This window comes from Osmerus mordax, chromosome 14, assembly GCF_038355195.1.
Source record: "Osmerus mordax isolate fOsmMor3 chromosome 14, fOsmMor3.pri, whole genome shotgun sequence".
Classification (NCBI taxonomy): domain Eukaryota; kingdom Metazoa; phylum Chordata; class Actinopteri; order Osmeriformes; family Osmeridae; genus Osmerus; species Osmerus mordax.
In genome coordinates, this window is record NC_090063.1 from 13174115 (window position 1) to 13192509 (window position 18395).

At 42.6% G+C, this 18395-nt stretch overlaps 1 protein-coding gene across 3 annotated transcripts; it reads right to left on the reverse strand.

Annotated features, from left to right (window-relative positions):
* Positions 1–182: 182 nt before the first annotated feature.
* On the reverse strand, positions 183–15225 carry sh3d19 (SH3 domain containing 19). Of its 3 annotated transcripts, XM_067249929.1 has the most exons (22): positions 14964–15220; positions 14712–14799; positions 9907–9946; positions 8562–8602; positions 8403–8442; positions 7851–7986; positions 7456–7639; positions 6063–7238; positions 5774–5881; positions 5495–5619; positions 4620–4660; positions 4228–4459; positions 4047–4115; positions 3742–3888; positions 3581–3647; positions 3188–3318; positions 2968–3026; positions 2551–2777; positions 1825–1871; positions 1476–1665; positions 813–910; positions 183–583 (listed from the first exon to the last, which is right to left on the reverse strand). In XM_067249929.1, the coding sequence occupies exons 2-22, from the start codon at positions 14785–14787 to the stop codon at positions 467–469; spliced, it is 3351 nt and encodes a 1116-aa protein (XP_067106030.1). In that variant the 5' UTR covers positions 14788–14799; positions 14964–15220; the 3' UTR covers positions 183–466. The 3 variants fall into 3 exon arrangements, with proteins under 3 accessions (XP_067106030.1, XP_067106032.1, XP_067106031.1); XM_067249931.1 differs by lacking the exon at positions 1476–1665 and having other exon boundaries at positions 14964–15225; XM_067249930.1 differs by lacking the exons at positions 14712–14799; positions 14964–15220 and adding an exon at positions 12613–12695.
* Positions 15226–18395: the final 3170 nt, after the last annotated feature.

The following is an 18395-nucleotide window of genomic DNA, read 5'->3' on the forward strand; positions in this document are numbered from 1 at the left end:
TTTGGGTAGCAACAAAAGTTATCTTAATGTATTACCTCTAGAGGTATTCACATGGGATGTGCAAGGCTTGCAGGCTTGTGTTGTGAGTTGAGGCCTTTGACAAGGTAGATGGAGATTAAAATCCAGAATACACAATACTATATGACTAAGTAGAAAAAAGAAAACAGGCATATTAGGTCCTCTTTGCTGTTCAAGTTGAGCATTAATTTTTATATTTAAATGTGCATTCAGAGAACAATGACTTGCAACACCATCAGATGAATTTAATTTAATCATTTTAATTGTACATGTAAATATAAACATATAAAAAAACAAATGGGTGGGGGGTTGATGTCCAGTGGAATAGGGATGTCAGTAATGCCAAAGTCTCCTATTTCAATTGTTACAAATCCATTCTTCTGGTCTGTATGCCCCTCAAGGCACAAAATGATAGTCTGCGGTACCACTGCAGAGTTCTGAGTCAGCCTCATGGCTCCACTAACACCTCTACATAGTTTTTAGGAACTAAGGCCCGTTTCCCTCTTAGATCTCCCAGGAACCACTCGTCATTCATTGACTCCAGGTTGGCTATGATGTCCCCCACCTAAAAGCAAAGATGGTATGATGACTGAAATGTGGACTGTTGCTGTGTGTATTTCAAGGACAATGGTATTGGTGCCGTAGTACGATAAGTTGTCATTTTTCCACTTGTGTTCTTTCTAAAATCTGAATGGGCTCACTCAAGACAGGTATGTGTTTCATGAGAAATAAGGCAATTAGATTGAAGCCCTGTTAGCATTTGATGCTAAAATACAATACTTTGTGTCTTTTACCTGTATGGAGAGCTCTTCCTCACAGTTGGACTGAAAGTCAAACAGTGCCTTGGCTCTCCCTGAACCACTGGGTTGTCTGCCCATCTCTTGAGAAAGGTCTGTTGGAAGAGGAAGATTTGATCAGTTTTTTCCAGTTTATGGTTAAGATTGATACAGTAGAGAACAGTAAAGATTCCAGTAATGTAAGGTACTCTCAAACTGCTTGCAATAAATACACTTATTGTACCACATGAGGGCGCCCTAACATTACCTCACTCAAAACAGCTTGGATCTGCTGTAAGCAAAAGTACACCCATCCTTCATTCAAGTAGGAGTACAGATACTCATGTTTAAAAAGACTGGTAAAAATTGAAGTACTGACTACACTTTCCAATTTTGTTTTTATAAACTTTTTTGAAATTTTTTTATAAACCTTTTGAAACTTTTTCTTTTTTTTTTTACACTGAAAGGAGAGGAAAGAAAGATCATGCCACCAAATACAGATTAAAACTAAAGTAACAAGCCTGTCGTGAACATTTAAGAAGTAGAAAGTACAGATGTGTTTTTCTGATACCAGAAAAATCTATTTAAGTACAGTTACTTCCCATCTCTGCAAGTCTAGAAATCATAACATCCCGAGTGCATGTCAGTGCCCATGTAGCCTGAACCCTGGCCGTCCCTAACCTGAGCTGCTAGTCTCCACGTAGGCCCTGGGGAAGACCCCCTCACGGCCACCGAGCCTTCCAGAGCTCCAGTCTGCGTCTATGTGCTGCAGGACCAGGATCCGCTCCCCCTGCTGGAAGGACAGGTCCTCCTCTGTCTGCCCAGCAAAGTCATAAAGAGCCACAGCCCACTGTGATCCTGAGGACAACGACTGAGCGGGAGAGAGACATGGCTGAGGTTACACCATATGTCATTGCAAAGGCCATCAACGTGTGTGGCTATGTTTATTTGAATTGATCGATGGCTAGACCAATCGATCACATTTTAAGAGTGAATGAGTGAGCATTCACAATGTCACCACGGGCTGTACCTGAACTGGTTTCGCAGCCTCTTGGGTCTTGGCCGGTGCAGTCATGCCTGAAAAAAAGGTTAGGTAGGTTATTCAAAGTGTCCATAGAGACCTATACACACTGCATACTGAAAAGGAAAAAACTGATGTGTAATGATCACTATGGTACTTTTCATTGCATTAATGCAGTCAGGAATGCCTGAATAACACACTGTGCTTTGTTAACATTACAGAAAGGGTGCTGTAGGTTAGAGACCAACACAGAACTTTTAATTAAACATAAACAGATGCAGCCATTGAACAGGAGGGAAATATCAGTGCAGTGCAATGACAAAGTACAGGAAGTAAATTTTAAAAAAAAATGATAAAGGAGATTCAAGAAAAAGAAAAGAATGTTAAAGTTCAAGGATGTGAAAAAAAGGTTTCACCATAATAGGTAGAAGTCTTTTGACAGAAACTTTGAGATATTTATTTTCCCTTTCTTACAATATTATTTGTTCAACCTTTATTTATTTTTTTACAGAATTATTATTTTGAAGATTCAAGAAAAAGAAAAGTATGAAGGACATCTCAAGGATGAGAAGAAAAAAAAACAAGTTTCACCATAAAAGGTGCAGGTCAAGAAATGACTACACTTTCTGGCCAAGCCTAACTGGTCTCTTGAGGAAGAAAAAAGCAAGAAACTGAAGCCAGACAAGACTATAACATTCTAAACCACGGCCCAAAAACTAGTTTAAAACTACGTACCGGGCAGAGCCATCTTGGAGGGTTGGGACTGTTGCTGAGTAGCTGGAGGCAGGTCCTCGATGACATCCACATAGGCGAAGGGGAAGATTCCGGAGCAGCTTCCTACCTGTCCCCTCGCCCACTCCTCACCCACGTACTCCAGCAGCCGGATCACGTCCCCCTCGGCGAATGTCAGCTCGTCATTGTGCTCGCCCTCAAAGTCAAACCGCGCCACACATCTGGGGCCGCTGTGGAGGAAGCAGGGGGGGAATAACGGCGTAAGGAACACAAGGCATATTGGGATCGGTGGCTTTGAAGCTGCAAGTGGGATTCATCAACTTTCAGAAATGAGAGGTTGGCGTGATGTTGGCATAACGGTTATTGGATTGCGAGGATTCAATACAAAACCTCCACACATCTCATCTCTGATCACCATACCTGACTGTAGCAGCTGGGGGCTTGGCCTTCCTGACATCTGTAGGTGTGGATGCATTTGACTGAAGAGAAAAAGTAGCGGCAAAAACGTCAAGCTCATTAACAAAACACGATGGGTCTTCATCTACAAATCTGTTCTTTAGACATTTAAACAACAAAAGAGGATCATTTCCTTTGGAACCCTAATTCTCAGAGCTCAGAATGTGTGGCGTGGAAGCCTCACCAGGACTTTGGCATAGCTAACGGGGAAGAACCCAGAGGATCCTCTGCAGGTGCCGCGGTACCAGTCGCTGTCCACCTGCTCCACCAAGGTCACCACATCTCCTGCCCTCAGGCCCAGCTCCGATGGACCCTCTGGACACACATACACACACAGTTTAATTAACTAGTGATCCCAATGTATTTATTTATTTTCTAAAAAATGTATTTTCTTTCTTTGTTCAATTCTTCACATAACATGATAGTTCAGTGATAAGCACCTCTCCAGGGAAATTAATCAGATACTTCCAGAGCAAGAATTACAGTAACCTTGGCTCAGATTTGGCAAAACATTGACTTTAACAATATGTGCCATGTGTACACTTTTTATAAAATGTTTGTGCGAAAGAAACATTACCTGGAGTAAAGTCATGGAGGGCCTGAACCTGCATACCAGGGTTATTTCTTTGGACTGGACTCACTTCCTAAAAAAACAAAAGGATAAAACAATGTTAACATTGCTGAATTGCCACTGTGAATTTCCAAGTCTCCAGTGTGACTAGACCTTGGCCGTCTTACCTGTGGTGTAGCCTTGGTGGGTACAGAGTGAGAGAGAGGAGTAATGATCTGCAGGTGACACTTCGGGACGCGTCCTCTGAGTTCTCCTATCTGGCATTCGAAGGTGTTATGGTCCACCTGCTCCAGCAACAGCAGCACCTCATTCCTCTGGCAGGAGGAAAACCAACCATGTCATTTTACTCAGTTCTGCAATAATTTACAAAAATATGTATGGGCGTATGGCATCATCACGTACTGGTTAAAAGGGGAAAACATTACACAAATGAATAAATACAACTTTTCATTCACAATACCACAGTAATTACCCGGAATGATAACTCATCTGGGTTTTTTCCTCTGCGGTCAAACTTTGTGATGCCATGAGGAAGCTCAAGCTAAGAGAAGAGCCAAAACAACCAGTAAGGAGACAATTAACACACACATCCCAACCCAGCAACAGTTAACCCTAGTAAAAGGGACCTGTGTGTCTTTAAGAGCCAGACTCACCGTGTATTTATTATAGAGGCGGTGACCAGGTTTGGGTCTAGGGGGCAGTATGGGTCCCTTCCTTTCAGGATTCTGAGCCTGGATCTGGGGCTGCTTGGGTGAAGGACTTCCCCCTGGTTCTCCATAGGTGGAGGGGGCGCGGCCTGTTTTGTCTAGCCTGGGAGGAGGGGGCCGTCCTGGGCCAGCTTTGGCAGGAGGTGGGCGAGGAGGGGGGACCTTACCTCCAGTGGGTCTGGAACAGTTGGATGGAATTGTGAGGTTAACTGAAAAAGGTTATCTGGGGCTTATGGTAGGTTACTCGTTTACAGTGGGTCTGGCCACTACTGAGCACAGAGAAGACAAACCGATGGCTGCAGATTCAGTGGATTCATTACATTTAGTAGATCACTCACCGTGGGGGGAGAGACGGCTCTTGATCAAAACTGAAGGAATTCTGTCATTCGAAAAACAATATAACACTCCATTACGTACAGCAAATAACTTTGTAACTGTAACTTCTCAAAAGGCTGGCCATAGGCTGGCCATATTACCTGGGATAAAACCACCTGCATCTACCCCCAAAAACCCCCCCTAAATAACCACGCATAAATGGAAACCAATCTCAACCTGGATATACGTTTAGCTTAGTCACTGCCAGCAGCTTACTATACAGTACGCATTGTCTACACTGACACTATGACTGACGCATGAATGCTAAAACACGACTGGTTTATCAAGGCAAGCAGCCGCAGGTAAAATATTTTTCAGGAATGACGTACAATTTACATTTTCAATTCTCTTTTCCGGTTGTGTGTTGTTCTGTTGGGTTTAGAGATGTTAAATGAGATGAGTCACAACAAAACAATATATAAATAAATGACAAGGAAAGAAGGCATTGAAAATGATGATATGTTGGTCCAATGCAAAGGGCTTTAATGGATTAGTGGATACCTCTCAGAAGAGGAAGTTACAACTGTCAAACTGTTCCATTTCCTGTTTTCGACTAGGAATGACAACAAATACAGTACACTGGCTCTCACTTCAACCCCACTGAATGAGTGAGTCCACTCAAATTGTTTGTAGGCCTATGTATTTAATTACATTTTTCAATTATTGTTATTATATAAAAATTGTATTTAGCAGATGCTTTTATCCAAAATGACATACAGTACAGAGGGTGATTTGGGGGGCATCTTGATCTGCAGTCAAGTGGTCTAACCACTGAGCTATACCCTCACCCTGTGTGTCTTTGAGTGTGAGTGAATGAGTGACAAAGCGAAGGTCTTACCTGGGAGGGGAGGCATGTGATGGGGGATGGTGTGAAGCTTGGCCTGTTGGGGATAGGGGTAGGGAGGGAGCCCACTGGCTTCTGAACAGGGAGAGGAGGAGGGAGGTCCGGAGATTCCTCGAAAACTGAGGGATGAAAAACACAACAATGTTCACGTCAATCCGGACAGACTGCTGCTCTGAGGTGTAACAGTAACTATACAGCAGCTGTACTCTAAACCCCTTAGGTAGTAGAATGCAAGGATCAAGTTCAGAACAGCCAGGGGTCAGGTCCACTCACGTTTAACGGAGCCGGTCAGACTGGGCACTCTGATGGTGGTAGGTCGTCTGGTGATACTCTCTCTGGTGAAGGAGCCAGCGCTACGTACTGGCTTGACTGGGGTGTTGGCTGGGGACAGAGACAGGCAGTACAGATTAGACCCTGGCAGACAAATACAGTTTTTCAGTCAGCAAAAATCTATCTATAAATGGCTATAGATTTTTAGATGTTCTTGATCTAGTTATTGACTTCAGCATGATGCCAACACCTGAATGCTTGTGAAATTAGCTTAAAAGTTAGCTTTTCTTACTTGTGGGGCTTTCAACATAATCATTCTCTGAGTTGGTCTCCATGGACAGGAAGGTTGAGTTGTGGTTGTTGAGGTTTAGTGGTTCCTTCCAAGGTGTGAGGGGGACCAGAGCCGGGACTTCCTCTTGGGAGGAGAAGGCCTTGGCCCGGGCTGCCACAGAGGGCAATGAGGGGGGCAAGACTGCAATCTTGGTGGGAGGGGTTTCCGATTCCTCCTTATATGGTAGGTCTACCGAAGGCTTTCTAGGAAGTAGGGGTCTGGGGGCTTGGGTGAAGACAGTGGGTTGAAGTATGGTAGAAGGTACTGAATCAAAAAAGGGAGACTTGATGGAGGGTCTAGGGGCGAGGGCAGGTTTGGCGGCCAAGGATAAAGATACTGCCCCCTGGTGGTTGTTAGTGGTACCCTGGGTGTCATCTCTGAGGGTTTTGATGGAGGCTCTGGGGACCAAGGCAGGTTTGGTGGCCACTGGGGGGGCGGCTTTGAGGTGAGCGTTTCTGGGTCGGGGTTCAGGATATTCCTGGGCAGCTTTCCCTTCTATTCCTTCATCTGTGCTGGCCTGGCTCTCGAAGGCTTGGATCCGGGCCTGGATGTTCCGTTGGCTGTGGAGGGCACTCATGTCGCTCTGGTCACTCTCGTCTGATTGGTCACTGGTGTCACAGCTCTGACCGCATAGGCCGTCTGCACAAAATACGTCCAACAGCTCCTGCAGGTACTTACTGGAGGAACAGTCTGTTTTCGCAATGGGGGTCACTAGAGTACCATCATCGCTGTCACTGAGTCTGACCAGGGTCTGAACTTTGACCTCTTCTGGGATTGGTTGCTTGAGGGATTTCAAACGAGGAAGTGGAGTGGGTCGTTTGGCAAGTACCGGTTCTGCTGAAGGGGCAGGGTGCTGGGACGAGATGGCAGGTGAGTCTGCCTGGGTCGAAACAGGTTCAGAGGGTTTGTTTGAGGTTTCAAAACACACAGAAACAGATGGGGTGTGTGTGTTTATACAGCTGTCTGGCAGACTGGGTGGAACTACAGCTGACTCGGTTTTGCTTTGGCTGCCAGTGGTAATGGATGCTGTCTGTGTTGAGTTCACTTTGGTGTCGCCACAACCCTGATTTTCACAGGTCAAGTCACGTCGCAAAGGCTTTGGAGGTGAAGGTCTTGGTGGCTTTAGAGGCTTTTGACCTGTATTGGAATCAATGAAGACACAAGTTTAAGCATCTAGTGCCTAGTACATTTTGATTTGTAAAAGAACAATACAGTGTCAAATCTGAAACAAGAAATGGAATGTACAATAATTTAAATAAATTGCTACTCTGGAGTATTGCTGTATTCAGAATTAGTGAACATATCAGAATCAGAAGGTAAATTCTGCTATCAACACTGCTATAACAAGTTTGACCTGTAGAGTTTTTCTTTATTGGCAGTGAAGCCTCTGTCTGTTCTGGTGTAGCTGTGACAGTGGCGTCTTCCTCTACAGGGTCAGTCTGAGTGGAGATCGTTGTGGATTGGCGTGGGGCTGCGATCGGCGTGGCAACGTGCTCCTGGGTCTTCTCTTTGATGACCTGGTCATAGGATGGTGGGGGCTAAGACACAAGAGAGAGGGGTGCACACACACACGTCACTCACACACACCTGGGTTAACAAAGCAAAGATTACTGTCGTGTTGGTTTGTTGCTGGGACATTTCCAAACACACAACATGCAAATGAGGTTTTGATGTCAGTGTATTAGTTGATGCACCTTTTAAGGCCTGAATGACAGTCTGTGAAATCACTTCAGGGGAAACATGCTGTACCTGGGTGGAGTTTTGGATGGCCCCTGTCCAGACTGGCTGGGTTGGGGGTGGCGGTGAAGTGAAGGCCCCAGAGGTCGCTGGGAACCAGGTGTTACTGGCCAGCGGCTCCGCAGACAGGATGGTGATCTCTGGTCGTCTGAAACACAAGACCCTATTCGTGATTGGAATCTTCCTCAATGCACTCGACTACTAACCCGGAAAAAAAGACGACAATGAATTAAGACCTAATTGTGTTTTTACATTTTATTGATCATGGTACGGTACTCACTTTCATCATGACACATCTGTGTTACGGAGCATTAGGGTACAATGAAATAATATGAAATGAATGTCGACCTAGGTCACACATGCTTTGTTCATTTAGTTCCAGTGAAGAAAAAATATATGAAATATAAATCTGAAATAAGAAACATATGTATAGCACGCTAGCTCTTTCTGATTCATTTCAAACATCTGCAGGAGATGTATGAAGCAAAGGACTGTATTCAATCAAAAGGTGCCTTGGATTCTCCTACGTTGAACTACACAACTGACGTTGACAGTTATCCCCACCTCCTGTCCCTTGCGTGGTCACTCTGAGAGACGCTTCTTGCTGTGGGATGAAAAGACAACTTATGTTTTTCATCTTAGATATTTTCCGTTAATGAACATAAATGGAAACTACTTTGAGGGAGAAAAACACGTAAAAATACAAAGAAAAAATCTACTCACTTTTTTTGATGGCAGCTCGTATTGAGGACAGGGGTCCCTGACTGAAAAAGACAACAGAATGGGTGAGGCATTTTTCTTGGATGTGAAGTAGAATCTTCCAGCACATCAAAGAGTTTCCCAACTCCTCGTATAACACTCACTACAGCATGATCTCCTTGCATGAGCCCGAAGGCCACGTAACGAACACAAAAAGGCGCACGGCTGTTTGTAACATGATACAGATTTTCAGTTTCAAAAGACTAAAGCTGATCATTAATGAACACTTTTTTTATCATCTCTCTCAATAGCACAAGCGTTAGCAGAAGCACACTTTGACCCTCTGAGCTAATTTTTTCACCAACTTTAATTTTCACACATTATCAATGTACTTTAACCAATGTATTCAGAGTCCTAGAAGGTAAAAGCACAAGCTACATTAGATCCTACCTCGGGTTACACAGAAGGCCTCATCTCCAGCCCAAGACAGAAACCATTATGAAAATGTATTTTAGCCCTACATGCAACTTCCCTCTCTGGCACAAATCCACATCCTTAATGGAAAACCAATTCCGGAAGATACAGCCTATCTACAGTACAAATAATCCATTGTTGCATTTTAAAAACTATGTATTTCTCAGCTATGACTTCCTGGTTGTGCTCTGTTGCGGTCGTCATGGGAGTCCATCCCCATGACAGCGGGACCCCAGTGATGCTAAACTCTGTCAGGAGAGGGGAGATGAGAGAGACGCTGTAGGACTAGCATTTAATGTATCCTTCTTTAAAAGACTAAGGTGAACCATACTAGGGCGAAGTTACATGACTGGTTAGGACAATTGAATAAGTCCTTTAAGAAGGGGTTAGAGAAAACAAATATATTGTTTTCTCTAACCAACCTATTTTATGATTTCACAATGTGGTGTGAAATCATTTTGGGTTACAGATTTAGAACTGTAACACAAGAAGAACAAGCCCACTGTGTTATTCACTTAATCAGGGAGGGAAGACCTCAACTTGGCTCTCACGGCATAAACAACTGTGCCCATTCAAAAAGCTGTGACCTTCGTGCCCAGTGTCCGCCAGTCCGTCAATGAGGATGGATCAGTGTATTGTCTGGCTGTTCACAAGCTCCCAATCAGCAGATCTGCCTCTTAAAGGGACAGCGTTCCAACACAGGAGAGAGACAGAGCATCTGGGACCATAACCTCAACACAAGGTTTGCTGAGAAGTACCAGAGACCTACCAGCAAAATCTGGGTTCTGTGAGTGTTTAATGAGACATTTTGTGTTGTGATTTTGTACAGCACACAATACCTTTAAACCCTGAATGAACATGAAGAAAATATACTGTATACTTTGGTTATACATACCTGGAAATGAAATGCTCTGGCTTATTTCTCTCAGACCGATCTGCAATGAAAGACAAACAGCAATTTTAACCATAACGATTCAGTCTCAGCATACTGTATGTACAGATAGTTGGTTTCTCAATAGTAACTTTAACTTTTTCCAACTGGCTCAATAATTAAGTGTTTTATTCCAATGTGCAAACAACACATACATTTCTTTCAAATTAACAGATTTTTCTTAAGGCAGTCTCCTTGCCCACATCAGGAATCAGGAAGTATGGACAAACGAGAGTGTTACTCAGCCATTCTCAAATTCTGCACGTTCTTTCAATAGATCCCATTGTGGATGCCTTAAAGTTATGAGCCAGAATGACAGTCAGAACAAGCTTTACAGGTGTCACCACTCCTGAGGAAAACCACATTATGACATCTAACATTCCTACACTACGACTAGTACCAGTCCACAAACTATAATAAGCTATTACATGGAAGGTCCACTGACATTTTCTGAGCTGAGCTATCTATACACTACTGGTTCTATTACTACTAGTTTACTTTGAGCTAGTGTGACCTGGTTTCCAGACTCTAAATTTTTTTTAATTGATGTTTTTTTTGTGCTGGGAGTAAAAGTTAGCTCTCACAGTTTGCAAGGCTATCTCACAGTTCTGCACACAGGACAAACATGTAGCCAAACACCCCAACGGACACTGGTTCCATAGCAGTACACACCATCATACAGGTGAGGGGAGAGTGTATTTGCATCGTCAGCCATTTACGAACAAACTAAAGCTTTGTGTTACTGTAACACGTGACCTCACACCAACTACACTGTAGGATAATCCCTCTCACATTACTAATGCCTCTGCCTCGTGTGAATAGTATGGAAATGATAGGCCAATTATCCTATATGAAAACATGGTAAACGTTATACACTTGTACTCACTAACTTTTCCTTACTTTAAGAGAAGTGTGAGGGGAACAAACTTAAGGACAGCATGAGGAAACATTTAGACTATGTTTACATAATGTAGATCCAGTGCCAACTGGATGTCACAATATGTAAATTATAACTTTAATATTAATGTCCCCAAGCATAATTAGCATTGATTAAATAGTCTATCTACACTATTGAAGTAACATCTATAACCCACTGTTAATATTATTGCTTCACTAACCAGACAGCGTATATTAATTATAGACTCTCCTACCTGTTTAACTGATAACATTCATGTATTATTTTGATAATATCCCAGAGATGGTAAGTATTTCCTCAATCGTTCCCCAGGTTGTGTGTGTATAAGTGTGTGTGTGTGTGTGTAAAGGAATACAGCGTCCAGTGGATAGGGCTGGCTTTACTCTAGATACCTCTCGACTGGTGTGTTGACTCGGCCAATCTGAGTCAATGGAATGTGGTCATTCTGGAAATACTCCACCAAACCTACTCCCAGCCTGCTATTCCATTGCAAAAAAAAAAACTGTCAACAAGGAACTGTTGGGGTTGGTTTACAACGCCCATGTTGACTTTCCAGAATATGATCAAGGCCTCTGTTTCCTGTGTAAAGCATAATTATGGTGGTCTTGTTGGAACTGGTGTTTGGGCTGGCAAGGTTATTGTCACCTATGTAGACACACCTTTTCTCTTCCTATTGTTGTGTTGTCACACCCTAAAAACACACATACTTTTATTCTTTAACTCATCTGTCGTTTGATAGGCAACATGCATCGGTACTGCAGTAGGGTGGCATATGCTTGAATGAACAATTCACTGACCCAAATACAATACGTATGTGCGAATTAGATATGCTTGTATCAAATCCAACTTTTATCCTAGGAACCACATTGTAGCTGTTGTTTAGAAAGCCTCAATGGACAAACACCACAACATTCTTTTCCTTATAGAAGTTGCTTGGCAAGAATTTCAACCTTGATGAAAGAGACCTTTCACTTTCAGGATTCCGTCACACCTATTTTTCAAACATTATTTAGCGCCTTAATAATTAGGCGTGTTTCTGCCAGGACATAGATGAAGTGAAAGAGAGTAACAGTTTCTCCAATTTTGTCATCGTTGATTTAATCAATGATGGAAGTCTATCTTCCAGTTTTGTTGACAATTCCTGAAACAAAATAGCCCAACTGTTTTCCAGGGATACTTGGAATTTATTATTATTGGCTAACTCAGGGTGACCTGACCCACTTTCAATGCAGAGACGGAGACAGAAACAGCCAGATCACTGACTGCTTCTCAAGAGGGTTTGCTGGCCAGGAAGGACCTGCTAATAGCCATTATGTCATGAGGTCATTTACAAAGACACAACTCCTCACTAGGGAGAACGGAGGGATGGATTACAATGGAAGTTTTCAAGACAGTACCCACCAAATACACTTCTTTCATAACGCTTCTTAGATGGAAACCTCATAACTCTTTGTTAAATAAACAATTTACATCAGGTTCACTTATCAAATCTGCTATAACGTATTCTGACTGAGTTCACAAGACAAAACATTGTGGACATTTCACATAGTTCTTACTTTGCTAATAATTTTGCTATAAAACATGGAGAAAGGGGAAGCCCTTTCAACACATACCACTCTTACAAGCCCAAATGCTAACGTCACTCAGACACAAGAGAAGACCCTCTACAAGGAACAAGTGGTGGTGTGTGTGTGTGTGTGTGTGTGGGGGGGGGGGGGTTGGGGGAAGAAGAAGGAAAAAAAAGGCTTTCTCACGCTGTGCAAGCAGAAACTTCAAACTGCAGAGGTCGTCGGCAGGCTGATTCCCCACAGAAGCTGTGGGCATGGTGAAGCAACACACACAGCTGTGAAGTCAAAGCCCGTCTCAAGCCTGCAAACGGACTCAGGTACGAGGCAAGCAGACACGGGCATGTAAGGACACTCACATTTCAATGTGTATTGTCCTAACCCTGATTCTCAGCTTCCTCCGAAACTCTTATCATACTTGTAGCTCTGGGTGCACATCCTAATTCCCACACCGGACACCCCTACGGTGGTGTGAGCCTCACCTCATATCTCAAGGTTGACACCTTTAGAGGTGGGGAGAAATGGAGGACCTGGGTCGTTTCCAGGGCTGTTTGACAGGTGAGTGGAGCAGCTGTACTCCTGGCTGGGTAAGGGAGGCTCATAACAGAGTTTACGAACCGTCGCCATGAAGACGACTGGAGGATTGTTCGAAATCATTCAGATGTTTGGGATTCTCTCTAGACATCTGTTTGTTTGAAAAGGTATGGAGTTACATGGGTTGTGGTAGTAAGTAAAATGCCATAGTCCAGAGGATATGGTCTTCATCCACCAGCAGAACACATTACCAACAAGGAAAGTTTAACTTTCACACTGAAAACCATTTGTGACAGAATTATGTTAATTGTGGATAGCATGCTAGACTTTCATCAAATTATGATGGTGAACATGAGTCATAGTTATTGATGTGGTCTCAGAAATTAGTAATTTAAAGAATTTCTGGGCAAATAAACTCTTCTAATATCTTGCTTTGATGAATGGAACTTGACAAAATACACAGTCATCACAGAAAACGCACACCCTGACAGACTTAGGTGGTTCCCTAGACAAAGATACAATGACCATGATGTCACCTGATCTGCTCTAAAAATACCCTGGTATGGGTGCAGCCAATCATGGAAATGCGGTAAACATGCCTTGACATCATAGAGAGATGGAGGACAGCCAAAAGGGCCTGCTCCCCCCACTCACCACAAGCAGGCCACCTGCCTGGAGGGCAGGCCGAGACCCCCACCCAGGAGACAACTGTCGAGGCATGGAAGGGGAAGGGGGGGGGGGCATGGATGGTTTGGCTGGGCTGGCATGGTCGGTGTATGCCTCACAAGGAAGATTAGCTTGTAGCTCTCAACCACTTAATGTGACACAGGATCAATTATAACGACAATCTATTTCAAAACAGGCATGATGGTTGAGTGACATTACATGAACTTGTTGGACTGGACTTCATTTTTTAACTGGACATTTAACAAAACAAAACAACAACACCGTGGCTAAATTATGAGGTGTCGGAACTGTCAGTAACAATTTGTCTGCCACAATAGCTGCACTGTCTGCCAGACTAGGATGACACATCACTGCCGTGTGAGGTGGATAAATAGAACTGCCAGCATGAACATGTAGTTACAGCCATACTGGCACTGGGAGACAGGATTTCAAACACTTTGGATTTTGACAGACCATAGAAGCTGACTCAAATCAAACTGACTGTTTCGCTATGATGTATACAGAGAGAGACTGGCTGGCCTCCTGAATAAAGGCAACATTCACTGAGTAATGCAGTGAGGCTGGGTCAGCCACAACACATTTTGTCAGCTTCGTTTAGTGACCAATATGAGGCATATTGTATTGCTTCAATACAGATTTTGTCAAAGCAGATCATTCCAATATCTACGAAGCCTACTGAGGTTGAAAGAATTAGGTTAAGTTTAAATCGGTTGTGGCGTTTTTTCGACTCACTTTGTTGCAGGGCCAACACATAGTTTCTCCAGCGGCTTATACCATATTAAGTGACATATTGCTGACTCACGGTTAAATAACAACAATCTTTAAATATTTCGTAGCAACAACTGTTGTCCTTTTGGAAAACACACCTTGACAGCCTTGGCTACAGCACTCATACACAATGACTTCACCTTTTGAAAACGGGCGACATTCTACGGAAATAAAGATTCCTGGCATAAGCTACCAAGGGTAGGCTTTACACACACCACTCGCGATACTTTGAGACAATAGACGTTCCAAGTTCTTACACATCTACACTTTCCTACCTGTGACTTAATTTGAAAGTTTACCTGTTGCTTGATTTTGGTTCCGCATTTCTCTCAGCTCCTCCTCCTCTTCATCACGATTGCCTATTGCTTCAGCCATTGAGGACGAGAACTGATGAGGAGAAAAGTAAATTTACTGAATTAAAGTTTTTGAACAATATAGCCTAATATAAAAATGGTGTCTATTGATAGTGGTATTTAAGAGCGGATTGTTGACCGTTTAACGTAGTAAAATGTTGGTAAAAAACTTAACAACATTCAAAATAAAGCACCTACCTTGTCAACACGATAATCACTCAAAACGATAATCACTCGAGACGTGAAACTCAGGACAATTTGGGCTGACCGTACAGTAAACGGACTGGAGGTGGTGCTTATTTGAGGTGAAAAAAGGAGTGGCAGACAAACCACAACTAACGTTCATGAATTATTTACCCACCAATCACAGAAAATTCACTATAAATAAATAAAAATCCAATGACAAACGCCAACAGAAAATAATGGACAGCAAGTTTGCGCTCGAGCTTCCATAAATGTTGGCCACAGCGCGTAGGCTGATGAGAAAAGGTTGGTTGAGTTTAAACCCTGCTATTCGCTCTCATTGAGATCATCAGCAGACCTCCGCCCAATATGATGATGATCTCTCTCGCTCTCTTTCTCCATCTGTCTGACTCATGTTTCTGTGTAAATGGGAGAGATACGTGTGTCTGTACATGTTCGTTCTTTCAGGTAGCAGACATTAGCAATCTTCCCCAAACACTACTCTTATGAATCAACTGAAACTGCGGCACACGTTAAAATTATACATGTGCAATATGTTAGCAAAAGTAATGTTTTTATGTTATTTAATTGGCCTAATTTGGGGCCTTTTCGCATCGTAGGTCTCCCCCCGGAGGCCAAACCAGAAGTCTGAAAGACTGCGCAAATAAAAGTTGACTGCAGCACAGTCTTTGACCAATTGATGTCACTATTACCTTAACAATTCATAAACACAACACATGTCTGGAACAGTCAGACAGACAGACAGACAGACAGACATAGATACATTTGCTGAAGGGGAAGTGCACAAATTACATGCTCAAAGAACATACTGTGCAGTAGGATATGTGACAAGTGTCATATCCCTAAACTGCCACATGGGGGCAGCAAATGCAACTACATGCAGAAAAAGGTATTTTAAACCAGAGAAGTGCAAAGTTACACTTGCCACTTGTTCTAATGAAAGGCCCTACCAGAGAATGTCTAATATGGGATAATAATATCTAATATAGCCTTAAACAGGCTCTGTGTTTTCTGAATATGTTTACGATGCATTTGTTTACCATGCAAATCTTTTGATAGGAAATATAAATTTCTAATCCGATTCCATGCTGACCCCCCCTCTGTCCTCTTCCTTACGTAAACCTCCAGGTTGCCATGGCATCAGCTGAAGAGGACAGCAGGTTTTGTATTTTTGGGGGTGGTCACATGGAAGAACACAAACCTCTGGAGACACCAGACGGACCTATACTGTACTTACAGGGACATTTTCTGTACCCTTGTTTTGCACGGTCAGCCTTGAAGTCCTTTCCCTCTCTATTTCTGTTAGCAGATTCTCTAGTTTTTATTTTCATTATTTTTTTTCTTTCTTTAGTTTCTTCCCACTTTTCCTGTATGGTGACTCCACTTGGCCCGTATCCAAGAGCACTCCAGGGCCAGTCATTCAGCTTACGTGAGACACACACACACACACACAGACACACACACACACACACACACACATGGGAGCTTATCAGCACCTCTGAAGGGACTAGGATAAACAGTACGCTTAGTCGACACATTTAAATATCAAGCAGTCAAAGATGTTCTCTGCTATAGCTTGGGTTACATAACATCCTGTCCTTAACACACATATGTCACAGGCCAATGAGACCTCCGTTTATTGGTGTATTTTGAACCTTTTTGTTAAAAGTGTACAGCCAGTGCCTTTTCCTTTGCATTGTGATATAACATATACACTATGATTAAAAGTGCATGTGAGGTGATAGACTTTGTCACTATGAATTCGCTGGTGTGGAACATAGGAGGTTACATTTCTACCTTTTCCGTGACACATATGTCCTGCTGTTTCATAATACGATCTTTAAGTTCAGTCACCTTTCTCTTGTGAAGACGAGTGGACATCAAGTAACTACACTACCGTTCAAAAGTTTGGTGTCACCCAGACAATTTGGACAGTTTTCCATGAAAACTCACACTTTTATTTATCAAAGAAGTTGCCAAATGAATATAAAATATAGTCAAGACATTTACAAGGTTAGAAATAATTATTTTTATTTGAAATATTAATTTTGTTCTTCAAATTTGCCTTCGTCAAAGAATGCTCCATTTGCAGCAATTACAGCATTGGAGACCTTTGGCATTCTAATTCTAATTCTTCTAATCATCCATTAGTCTTCTAAGGTAATTAGCAAACACAATGTACCATTTGAACACTGTAGTGAGAGTTGCTTGAAATGGGCCTCTATACACCTATATGTAGATATTTCATTAAAAAAACAGACGATTCCACCTAGAATAATCATTTACCACATTAACAATGTATAGTGTTTTTCTGATTAATTAAATGTTATCTTCATTGAAAAAAATGTCCTTATTTTGAAAAATAAGGACATTTCTAAGTGACCCCAAACTTTTGAACGGTAGTGTATATTTAGTTTGCATTTTGCTTGCATGAGCGCACATATACTAGACACAATTCAGCCACATGCCCTCCCCCCTCTCTCTTCTTCTGGTCCATCCTTTCCTCCTTCCATCCTTTCATATTTACACCAACCTTACTAAGCTGCTTATAGTGTACCTCCCTCATACTCCAGCTACTCAACTTTGATTCTGCTTAACTTGCGTGTGTTTAAAATAATGACAGAGACCTAAGCACAACGAAGAGGAAATATGTTTGATCTTAATCGCAACATAGAGTTATCACCCTTTATGTTGGGTCAGTATTTTGTTACACATTGTTCTGTATGGGCTGCTTTTGTGTGCAGAGGTACTCATTATGTCTTCACAAAAAGATGCAGACAAGTTTTTGATCGAGAGGGTGGTAATTTTCCCAGAATGCTGGTGGCTAACCTCAGTTGACCTAAAAATAACAGGGCCTGTGCATGACTCACATTTGAAGCTAGCCAGTCTATGTCAGCTGTTGGCACACAGGCCTGTCATACGTGTAAAGAACACCACACCATACTGATTATGACCATAGATTATGTGTGCTTCCGTGCCACTTGTCAAAACAAGCCTTTGTTAAGTGGTTGGGTAATATTTAGACCTCAGTGTTCCGGAAAATAGAGCTTGAAGAGGCACAACTTTGGCTTGCGGAAAATCCCCCCCCCCCCCCCCCCCCCAGCGCCCTTAGTTACCTATCCTAGATCCATCACAAGATACCCAGTTCCACAATACTCTGAGATCCTTGGAACCTGGAATACCAAGATTTCAAGGTTTTCTCTGAATACCAGATAGAGTTGTTGATGTTCAAAAGCAACAATGACCTGCTTTGGTGTTGGGATGCAATCTTATTGATCAGTAAACTTTCGGATCTAACTAAGCAATGGAGTTTTAATCCTATAACTCATCTGGTCCGTTTTAGACACATGTGGAACTATACCCTGTTGATAGATCCAAATACACACACATGCAAGTATACCTTACACACACATACAGAAATACATG